Genomic DNA, 12241 nt, shown 5'->3' on the forward strand with positions numbered 1-12241 from the left:
GCATGACAATACGTTTTATAACATCAAGTTACTGATGCATTTACGAATTATCGATGTACAACCGACTTGTACAACTCATATATATTCGTTTCAAGATCATAAGATATTATCGTCTCAGAATTACTCACCATGGAATCCATGAAGTAATTCTTTAAGCATGGGTTTATCCAACACTTAAATCTCCATTTCTAGGTACTCATGAACATTATAGTAGTACTATTGTTATGTCTAACTCCCTTAGTCAATGTACAATCCAATTCATGTCAGTCTTAATTCACTACCTACTTCCAAATGTACGACTAACTGTGGAATTTGAATAATCACATTATTCGGAAAGTAAAACATGCAAAACCAAAAATAAACAATTGACAAAAGGCAGTAAACAAACTCATAAATAAATCTCCATTATCTAATCACCAAAAATAAATTATATTTATTATTTTACAAGTTTCAAACAAGTTATCTAACTACTAAAACTATTATCATCTCTCAAACCAATGCTCCTAGCATGCTGACTATGCTTGACCCTACTCAGAGCCTTTGTCAACGGATCGACAGGATTCTCTTCTAATGATACCCTCTTTACGATGAGGTGACTTTCTACCCTATGTATGAGGTAACATTACTTTTTGTTAATGTGCCTAGACTTTCCATGATCTCTTGGTTCCTTAGTCAAGTAAATCGCTCCTTAATTATCACAGAAAAGTTCCATTAGCTCCTGAATGGTCGGGACAACTTCTAGATCATAGATGAAGCTTTTCACCCAAGTTGTCTCCTTTGATGCTTCACTTGTAGCTATGTACTCTTATTCTCAAGTTGAATAAGCCACCATGTCCTCTTTTGGAACTCTTCCAAGTTACTGCTCCACCGTATAAAATGAACACCCAACCCGACTGAGAATGAAAGTTGTGTCTATCTGTGTGAAAGTTGGTGTCAATGTACCCACTCACTCTCAATGTATCACTGCCACCAAGGACTAGAATCATGTCCTTCATCCTCCATAAATACTTGAAAATGTTGTTAAATGATGTCCAATGAGCTTTACCGGGATTTCCCTCGTAACAACTGACCATGCTCATGGCAAAGGACACATCAGGGTGAGTACATGTCATAGCATACATGATCGACCCTACAGCCAAAGCGTAAGGTATCCGACTCATATAAGCTATTCCTTCATTTATGCTATGGCTTTGACTTTTACTTAATTTGGTATTGCTCTAGATAGGTAGCTCGCCTTTCATGGAATTTTCCATACTAAACCTCTTTAGTACTTTATCTAAGTATGTACTTTAACTAAGTCCAATTAGTCTCTTCTTTCTATCTCTCAAGATTCTTATCCCTAGAATCTAGACTGCTTCTCCAAGGTATTTCATGGCAAAACACTTTCCAAGCCAAGACTTAACTTCTTGCAAAGTTGGAATGTTGTTTCCCATGAGTAGTATGTCATCGACATACAACACCAGAAAAGTCAATATACTCCCACTAGCCTTGATATACACACAAGACTCATCTTCACTCCTAAAGAAACCAAACTCTTTGACTTTCTCATGGAAGCAGAGATTACATATGAAATATGCTTGTTTCAATCCATAGATGGAATTATCAAGATTACACACTCTATTTGGAAACTTTACATCTATAAAACCCTCTAGTTGACTCCAGTAAACATCTTCAACCAACTTCTCATTAAGGAAAGAGATTTTGACATCCATCTGCCAAATTTCATAGTCATGAAAGGAAGCTATGTCGAGCATTATCCTAATAGTTTTTTTTCTTGGCTATTGTTGAGAAGGTCTTATCATAGTCAACCCCTGGGGTTTGAATGAATCCATTTGCAACCAATCGAGCCTTGAAGGTGTTTACCTTTCCATATATTTCGGTCTTCTTCTTGATCCATTGGCACCCAACTATCTTTTGACCTGGTACATTGTCAACCAAATTCCAAACTTGGTTGTCATACATGGACTTTCTCTCGCTGTCCATTGCCTCTTTCCACTTAGCAGCCTTAGGGCCGTCCATTACTTCCTTGTAGCTAGTCGGCTTATCCAAATTTATCGGTGTCCTCTTACTGACAAATGTGTCACCATCTATATTAATATGGAAGCCATAGAAATCAGGTGGCATGCTAATTTTACTGTAACGCCTAAGAGGTAATGACTTGTCTGTCGGTTCAATAGGAACCTCTTCCTCTTGTTAAGTGCCCGTATCATCTATGGTTCCTTCACCAGTTGACTCTTGAATTTCTTCCATATCAATGGTACTCCTACTGTCCTCTTTGAATATGATCTCTCTCTCTCTCTCTCTCTCTCTCTCTCTCTCTCAAAAGACTCTTCTTCGTGCTATAAAGAGCACGTTCTCATTAGGTTTTTAGAACAAATATCTAAATGACTGTTTTGGGTAACCAATGAAAATACACTTCTCACTTCTAGTTGCTAGCTTTTGATAAGTCTCTCATCTCATGAAAGCTTGACAACCCCAGACTTTGATATGTGCTAATGGGGGAACTTTCCCCGTCCACATCTCATGTGGTGTTTTGGCATCCTTCTTTTTAGGGACAAGATTGAGGATGTGGGTGGTTGCCTTTAAGACATACCCCTAGAAGTGAATAGGAAGAGAAGCAAGACTCATCATGAAATGAACCTTCTCTAACAAGGTCTGATTACGCCTCTAAGCCACACCATTCAACTGTGGTGTCCTTAGAGGAGTTAATTGTGAAACTATTCCACATTCCTTTAGATAGTTGTTAAACTCGATACTAAGATACTTTACGCCTGTATCAGATCTAAGAATATTTATCTTCTTGCCTAATTGATTCTCGACTTCATGTCTAAAATCTTGGAACTTTTCAAAGGATCCTGACTTATGCTTGATTAAGTAGATATAACCATATCTGCTATAATCATCTATAAAAGTCAAATAGAATCGATTAGCATCCATTGTCGATGATCTGAAGGGTCCACACACATCACTATGTATGAGATCCAATAAGCCTTCACCTCCTTCACAAGATCCTATGAAAGGTGATTTCGTTATCTTTCCCAAAAGAGAAGTGTCGAATGTATCATCTGACCTTAAGTCAAATGATTCAAACACTCCATCCTTTTGGAGTTGGGCGATGTGTTTCTTGTTAACGTGTCCAAGATGGTAACTCCACAAGAACACTTTGTCTACCCTATTAGACGAATGAATATGAAATACATTATTGCCTAAATTGTTAACATACGTCACAGTTTCATAAACACCATTACAAGGTAAAGCTTCAAATACAAAACACCATTTTTATAAACTGAAATAGAACCATTCAAATCATCAAAAGAATATCTAAAACCTTGTATGAATAATGCATGGAATGAAATAATGTAACGTGTTATTTCTGACGAGTAGCAAAAATTTGTTAAATCCAAACTAACACCACTACTAAACACTAGACTATAAACTCCAATCTTGGTAACAGGAGAATATCGCATATTCTCGATGATCAGGTTCATTCTTCCGTACTCCACCTCCTCACTTTTTCTTAGACCCAGCAAATTACAACAAATGTGAAAACCACATCTTGTATCAAGGACCCAAGAACTAGAAGATGATGAGTTATTAGATGAAATAGTGTATATACCTACAAAAGATGGCTTCAGCTTGCCATCCCTGATATCTTGCAGATACTTTGGGCAACTTCGTTTCCAATGCCCCTTGTCATTAAAGTAAAAGAAAGTGGCCTCTTTGGGATCAAAAGTGTGAAGAATGTCAGAACTAGATTTTCCTTTGGGTCCATTGCTTGACGACCCAACATGAGATTTTCCTTTCCAATTCTATTTAGGAGGACCTTTCTTGTTCTTCCCCTTTGCTTGATCAATGGTCAAAACGGGAGCACTAGCAGGATTACGGTTTGAGTTCTTACTCTTCATTCCTGCCTCAGTAGTCTATAGTAGGTTGTGCAATTGAGCCAAGGTGGTCTTAGTGTTTTTTCAAATGATAAACTAAGATAAACTGATCATAACATCTAGGTAAGGAGTTCAAGATCATGTCAATGGCTAACTCCTCATCAAAATGCACATTTATCCTAACAAGGTGTTCAATGTATCGGTGCATTCTTTCCATGTGGCTACATACAGATTCTCCGTCTTTCATCTTGTATGCCATGAGGGATTTGACCAATTCATACTTTTCTTGACGAGCTCACTTATGAATCTTTTCCATAAGGTCCTTCATCATCTCTTAATGCCAGTAGTCCTCATAAAATCGCTACAACTTAGGGGTCATAGTGGCGACCATGATTCAAACAACTTTTGTTGCATCATCGTAATGATTTTTGTAGGAGGCGTATTCTTCAGGAATAGCTTTGGCCTCATCGACTTCAATAAGTTCTTTCTTGAGGACATACTCTTTGTTCTCGAATCAAAGAGCCATCTTTATATTACGTATCCAATCATTGTAATTGGTACTATCCAATATGACTTTGGAGCAGATAGTGAGTAAGGAGAAGTTATGATGGTTGGAGGAGGAGTAAGCAGAAGCATCAATTGGAGTAGACATCTATAAAAACAAGGTAATTTAAGTTAGATAAGAATAATCCTTAATACAGTAACCCAAAATAAAATATTAAGGCTAGGACCCAACTATATATTTCACAACTTAGAAAACGGATGTCGCTGATCACAAACAAGATATAAATAACCATGCAAATATGCTTGGTAACCTCATTATCATTTATCATCCCAATTGATGTGCTCGTAAACCACACATGCTCCATCAACACTGATAATTTATTAGATACCCATTACAACTCTTTATTAGTTCCTATTAGTGTGTTGGTTAATCACACACGCTCCACTAATGACTTATAAAGTGTAATGAGCAATTTCATGGGTTAGCATACTAATTCACATTTTTTTTCTAAAGTAACTAGATTTGGGATTTTAATTCACATTTTTTCTAAAGTAACTAGATTTGGGATTTTAAATAAAAAGGCCCTGGTACTTTTTAATAACATTATACTTTTAATGAGATTTAGTTGACCTATCAAATCCGTTCGGCTAGCGACTTCCCACCATACAAGAGAGAAGTGGGTAAGAATGGATACCCAATGACGGTCATTTTATAAGCCGCTTCCTTAAACTCCCCTTATAGTATGGCTTTGTGAATGAGGCGTACCAGCGATTTGACTGACATAGTCTTATATATATAGTAATTATTAAACTTTTAATTTTACATATAGTATAAGGTGTATTTTAAAACTTTTCATAATACTAGGTTTCAAAAACCCTAATCCTAAATTTTGAAATCAAGGGGAAAGGGCTAGAGTTTCGAAAAACCCTAACCCTAGTCGAAATTCTTGGCTTTTAGGGTTTAATTTCTATAAACCCTAACTGATCAAATTCAACATTTATAGACATTCAATTGAAAACAAACCAAACGCTCTGATACCACTGATAGGAAATAGGTAAAACAAATAAACTTAAAACCCTTAAGTTCACATGCAACCAAAGGATCTATGTTTTCACTATTGAACCTATAACTAAGAACATCAAATAAGAAACCCTAGAAACCCTAATTATATTTCAAAAACCATAAAAGGGTTTAGGTTTATATACCTTGTTATTATTATAGTAAATAACAAGAATCCTTCACTTGTAGATCTCTCGGAAGCAAGAACCACAATTGTTGTGCCATTAATGGTTCATACCCAAGCTAACAAGAAGGAAGACTATAGAGAGAGGGGAAAGAAGAGTAGAATTTTAGCTATCTCATTTTAAGAAGGAATGGAAAAAAAATGCAAGGCTTAGGGGTTCTTATATAGTGCAACATAGAAACCATGGATAACCTTAAAACCAATATAATAATATTATCTTGAATTGGCAATTATCTGGTGTCCTGATTATCCTACAAGGATAATTCTAGAACCCTAAATGTCCTCCTAAAATCGTCCAAGGCACTAGGAAGGTTCTAGAATGCCTCTTGTTCAACTATTGAATAATTACACTTTAACCCCTATACTTTTAATTAAGCCAATTAATTCTGATTAATTTTTGATTAATTCTTAATCAGATATGCTAGGTTTGAGGGCAACCCAAAAGGACTATGCTACTATCAATTCATTTATATACCAATTAAAATTATGGGCTTAGAAAAATAATCCAACAAAAGGTAGTATTGGGCCCGTACTACTAAAATCACAAGATGTGTATTTAAGACAAGAACGGTCTTGGAACTTCTAAGGATCTTGTAAAGAGGGAGTTTTCCCGATATTTTTTCTGATCGTTTGTATGTTTTTATTTCAGTATGTGTTGATCATGGTGTCCACTCGAGGATGAGCTTCTGGATATGGTTCGGGCACTGGTTTCAAACCCATTGATGAGTAGTTGTGCGAGTTTATCACTTTTGAGGTCACTCACGATATCAGGGAGGTCACCCCTATGATTTTTGGTACCATCAAGGGGGGATTATGGAGCTTCTGGATGAGCAAATCAAGGCCCTTTGGATAGACATAACTTTCGGAATTGAGTTGTGGGTTCAGGTTGTTTCAGATGTGGTCAGACAGTTCACAATATTGTCCGCTTTGGGCAACTCGGCACGAGGACTTCCCAGGGGGTCACCCATCCTGGTACTACTCCCGCCCGAGCACGCTTAACTGCAGAGTTCTTATAGGATCTGTTGCCCTCACGGCTTTAAAATGCGTTGTGATAGGGAAGGTATCCACACCCCTTATAAGGAATGCTTAGTTCTCCTTCACAGCCGATGTGGGATCAGATCTAACCCACTTTCACCCCCATTATAGGGTTCGACGTCCCCGTTGAACACATCGACCCGTGCCCTAGCTCTGATACCATTTGTAACATCCCCCTCTAGCACGTATCACAATATTGTCCGCTTTGGGCAACTCGGCACGAGGACTTCCCAGGGGGTCACCCATCCTGGTACTACTGCCGCCCGAGCACGCTTAACTGCAGAGTTCTTATGGGATCTGCTGCCCTGACGGCTTTAAAACGCGTTGTGACAGGGAAGGTATCCACACCCCTTATAAGGAATGCTTAGTTCTCCTTCCCAGCCGATGTGGGATCATATCTAACCCACTTTCGGCTAGGAAGGAGACACATCGGCTGGGAAGGAGAACTAAGCATTCCTTATAAGAACTCTGCAGTTAAGCAACTTATAATAATTATCATAAAGAAATTGAAAAGTCATGGGAGTTTCAAATTAATGTTGTGAAAATAAAATGCATGAGAGTTTCAAATGAATATAGTGAAAAAAAAAAAAAAAAATCTTCTTTTGTAATATAGTATGATATAGGTTACATGTTTGACTCGTTTTTGTCTAATCCGAAATGTCCATTCGGAGCATGATTGCTTTGAAAAAAGGTTACTTAACTGTAAACTAAATAAATGGTTAGATTTCTCAATCTCTTATCGAAAGTAATAATCTATTACTAACAATCATAGAAATTTATTATTTATTACTAACAATTCTAAAAACATAATAATTTAGTATTTAAAAAAACAATATAGAAATATTAAATGTAATTGTCGTGTAGTCGAGTCGTTGGCCGTTGGGTAGTTTTGCAGATTTGTAGGGTTCAAATCCCCTTTTCTCAATTTTCTCTTTTTATTAATTTATCGGTTATGTCCCATGCTCCCTCCATCTTTAATATTTTACAACTTTCTCACAGATTTCAATTTATATTACAAATTTCGTACAAAGTTCTTTTTTGATAATTTGCCCTCCGTTTTTCCTTATTATAAATTTGATACAACTTTCCGTTTGTTTTACAAAATTAATACCAGTTTCTTTATGAAATTTCTCCAACTCTTTTATGATTTTGTGTTGCATCACAAGGGGGGTGTACCTGACAATTCGAAACATAAACACAAAAATTTGTGTGTGATACGACATGATAGGAATAAATCTTGAAAATTAAGATAAAACTTATTTTTTTCGTGTATACATGTCGTTTCAAATTTATGTCTGACACGTAAAAATGACACGAATATATGAATTGTTAGGTCTTCATAGGGTAATCAACTAGTTTCCGTCAACGGCGACCCAATTTCTATAACCTTTAGATGCATAACTTTCAAAAACATATTCATCTTTTATTTAAACTTATAGATTATTATCTTTGATTGTAGTAGAAAATAGACGAAACAAAGCCTTCACAATTAATATTTTATAATAATTGTTCATATATAAATAAAAAGTTAAACAAATACATTAGCTTTTAATATATATATATATATATATATATATATATATATATATATATATATATATATATATCATTAAAAATTTAAAAATAATAAAAAACTGAACCAACAATTTAAACATAGAGTTTTTTTTTTCTTTTTTAATTTTTATATGTTGTTTTAGATGGGAAAGAAAGATATATATAAAAACATACATAAAAATAAAATATTGACTTGCTGAAAAACGAAAATATTAACTTGATTGAAATTTTCCTTATTTTCCTTTAGTGCTATTCACCAATTTATTAAAATATGGAAACTGTAATTTTTATTATTCTATAAATCTTACGAGTTTTATTATATGATAATATGTACCATTTTCACCAATGACTCCATCTTCTTCCGACCACCCTACATCCTCATTGGAACTCTCCTTGCGAGAAATCCCCGGCAGCTATGGGCTGCCGTTCATCGGTCCGATCAAGGATCGCTACGACTACTTTTACAACCAAGGCGAGAATGAGTTCTTCAAATCCAGAATCCAGAAATACAACTCCACAGTCTTCCGCACCAACATGCCGCCGGGGCCATTCATCTCCTCCAGTCCCAAAGTCGTCGCTGTTCTTGATTCCAAAAGCTTCACCATCCTCTTTGACAATGACAAAGTCGAAAAGAGAGACATTCTCGATGGCACCTACATGCCTTCCACCTCCTTCTTCGGTGGTTACCGAGTCTGCGCTTTCCTCGACACCACTGAATCTAACCACCATGCTCTAAAGACGTTCTTCCTGTCGTTCCTTGCTTCTTCACACAAGAAGTTTATTCCATATCTCCGGACAAGCTTAGCGGAGCTCTTTGAGAATCTCGAAAATGAGATCTCAGAGAAGAAATCCGCTGATTTTAATAATCACAGTGATAATATGGCATTTGACTTTGTGTTCAAGCTTGTCACCGGAGTTCTTCCGTCTGAGACGGAGCTCAAGTCGAAAGGTCCTGGAACCATCGCCACGTGGTTAGCTCTTCAGCTAGCTCCGTTAGGAACAGCAGGGATTAAACCGAATTTCATTGACGACATCATCCACACAGTTCGGTTGCCGTTTCTCCTGATTAAATCTGGATACAAGCAGCTATACAATGCTGTTTATGATTCCGCGTCGTCGTTACTGGACGAAGCTGAAACCTTGGGTATGAAAAGAGAGGAAGCTTGCCATAATTTGGTGTTTCTGGCAGGTTTTAACGCGTTCGGCGGCATGAAGGTTCTGTTTCCGACACTAATCAGGTGGATCGGATCAGGCGGAGAGGATTTACACCGCCGCCTTGCTGAAGAAATCAGAGCCGTCGTGAAGGAAGAAGGAGACATCACTTTCTCCGCTTTGGAGAAGATGCCGTTAACTAAATCCGTCGTTTATGAAACATTGAGAATCAATCCACCGGTTCCGTTTCAGTACGCCAAGGCCAGGGAAGACATTGTGGTGGAGAGCCACGACGCTGCATTTCAGATTAAGAAAGGAGAGATTATCTTCGGATATCAGCCGTTCGCCACCAAGGATCCGAAGGTGTTTGAGAATCCAGAGGATTTCGTTGCCGATAGGTTCGTCGGAGAGGGAGAGAAGCTGATAAATTATGTGTACTGGTCGAATGCTAGAGAGACGGAACAACCGTCGGCAGACAACAAACAATGTCCGGGTAAGGACCTGGTGGTGCTGTGCTGCAGGCTGATGTTGGTGGAGCTTTTTCTCCGATACGATACGTTTACGGTGGAGATCGGGAAACTTTCTGCACTTGGGGCGTCCATCACGATTGCATCGTTTAGAAAGGCCACCTAATTGTTATTTGCTTTCATGCATTTTATTATTTTAATATCGTGTGCCATATTTTATATATATATTTGGTCTTGTATTAATCCACGTGAGCCACGACTTCCTGAAGTTTTAAGTTAATATCCTAATTCTGTTATTATAATTCTGAGTTTAGTAAGCTTTATTAAGTTTTATTTATTTATGCACGTTTTAATAGTTAGCAAGAATAAATCAAAGTCATGTAGGCTATGCAGTCCTGGTCTCTAGCTGGAAGTTAGTTCCTATTTTTGTGTAAGTTTTTGTTTAAATAGATTAGCTGTGTACGTGACCTGTGTGTCACTTTCTCTCTTATGAAGTTCAATAAGAAAAGTTTTTAAAGCTTTGGTATACTCTGTCCCCTGTTTAGATTACCAAAAAGACATACATTCCAGTTTTGCCCTTCTCTGCTATTACTATATTCTGTCCCCTGTGAGAATCCCTTTTCTGTCCCTGTTTCTATTTTGGTGCAAAGTCCCTGTTGTTATTACCATATTCTAACACTTGGTATCAGAGCGAATCTGGTGGTGTATGCCAAAATATCAATCTCAAGAAGAGATGACGAGTGGTACTAACAGTGGAAATGGTGAGAAAGATGGGAATGTTACCCTGCACTATCCGATGTTGTCAAGAACCAATTATGGTGCATGGGCGATTAAGATGAGGGTTTTCATGTTGGCCCAAGGTGTCTGGGACGCGGTGGAGCCCAGAACAGCGAATACCCTTGTTGAAACAAAGAAAGACAACATGGCCTTAGCCGCAATCTATCAGGGTATACCTGAGGACTTGCTACTGGTCCTAGCAGAGAAGAAGACAGCGAAAGAGGCTTGGGAAGCTCTCAAAACGATGTTTGTAGGAGCAAAGAGGGTAAAGACTGCAAAAATCCAAACCCTAAAGGCCGAGCTTGAAGCCATCAACATGAAGGAGTCAGAAAGTATCGATGAGTTTACAGCAAAAGTAACAGGTGCAGTCAGCTCAATACGCACTCTTGGTGAGAAAATTGAAGAAGCCTATGTTGTGAAGAAGCTACTAAGGGCAGTCTCGTCAAAATTCATTCAACTGGCATCCACGTTGGAGCAGTTTGGTGACCTGGAAACGATGAGTGTTGAAGAGGTCATAGGAAGGCTAAAAGCACATGAAGAAAGATTAAAGGGCCGTGAAGATCAAGATGATCGGAAATTACTCCTGACTCACCAAGAATGGTCAGAAAGAAGAAAGAAGGGAGGAGAATCAATGACCAAACCAGGTCGTGGAGGATCTGGTAGCTCACGAGGCAGAGGCAGAGGAAGAGGTCGAAATGGAGGTCGTGGTGGTCGTGGTAGAGGCGACTACAGTCACCAGAAAGGATCAAGCTCCGGTGGTTCAAACAATCAGGATAAAAGCAAAGCCCAATGTTACAATTGTCAGGATTTTGGACACTATGCAGCAGAGTGTAAAAATCCTAGAAAAGAGAGAAATCATGAAAGTAACTTGATTTTAGAAGACGATGAACCAGCTCTCCTGTTGACGTCCCTTGAAGAGAAAAGTGAGACGGGGGAAGTATTCCTGAACGAAGAAAGCTTGAAACCAGAGTTAAGATCAAAAGGGGGATGTCTGAATCAATCAAAAATGTGGTATTTGGACTGTGGTGCTAGTAACCATATGACTGGTGACAGAGAAAAATTTCAAACTTTGGACAAGAACATTCGTGGAATGGTGAAATTCGGAGATGAGTCCAAGGTGAAAATTGAGGGGAAAGGGACTATTGTATTCCAGTGCAAGAACGGAAAAGAAAGAAGCCTGAAGGATGTGTATTACATTCCTGATCTCTGCAGTAACATTATAAGTCTCGGTCAACTGTCGGAAGGAGGAGACGAGATAAAGATCAAAGAACCGTTTTTGTGGGTACATGACAAAGGTGGAAAGCTGTTAATGAAGGTAAAGAAGTCTCCGAATCGACTCTATAAAATTAAGCTGAAAGATGTAAGTTCAAAATGTTGTATGGTTGAACTGAGCGATCCCACGTGGCTGTGGCACACGAGACTGGGCCATGTAAACTTTGGATCACTGAAGATCATGACAGAAAAAGGGTTGATACAGGGACCTCCCAAAACGATGATTCCATCTAAACCCTGTGAGGGTTGTCTTGTAGGGAAGCAATCAAGAATCCCATTCCCAGCAAGCACTAGCTACAGAGCAGAAAGAAAGCTTGAACTGGTCCATGGTGATTTGTGCGGACCAATCTCTCCA

General features: G+C 38.1%; 1 protein-coding gene across 1 annotated transcript; it reads left to right on the forward strand.

The window, feature by feature from the left end:
• Positions 1-8560: 8560 nt before the first annotated feature.
• On the forward strand, positions 8561-10139 carry LOC145054123 (allene oxide synthase 3-like). Its single transcript, XM_079002257.1, has one exon. The coding sequence runs from the start codon at positions 8564-8566 to the stop codon at positions 10001-10003; it is 1440 nt and encodes a 479-aa protein (XP_078858383.1). The 5' UTR covers positions 8561-8563; the 3' UTR covers positions 10004-10139.
• Positions 10140-12241: the final 2102 nt, after the last annotated feature.

The sequence above is a fragment of the Lactuca serriola genome, chromosome 5 (genome assembly GCF_051521515.1).
Source record: "Lactuca serriola cultivar US96UC23 chromosome 5, Lser_US96UC23_V15, whole genome shotgun sequence".
NCBI classification, from domain to species: domain Eukaryota; kingdom Viridiplantae; phylum Streptophyta; class Magnoliopsida; order Asterales; family Asteraceae; genus Lactuca; species Lactuca serriola.

What these genes read in the sequence shown, in the direction of transcription:
- LOC145054123 (XM_079002257.1), top strand. Translation starts at nt 8,564, where the DNA reads ATGACTCCATCTTCTTCCGACCACCCTACATCCTCATTGGAACTCTCC.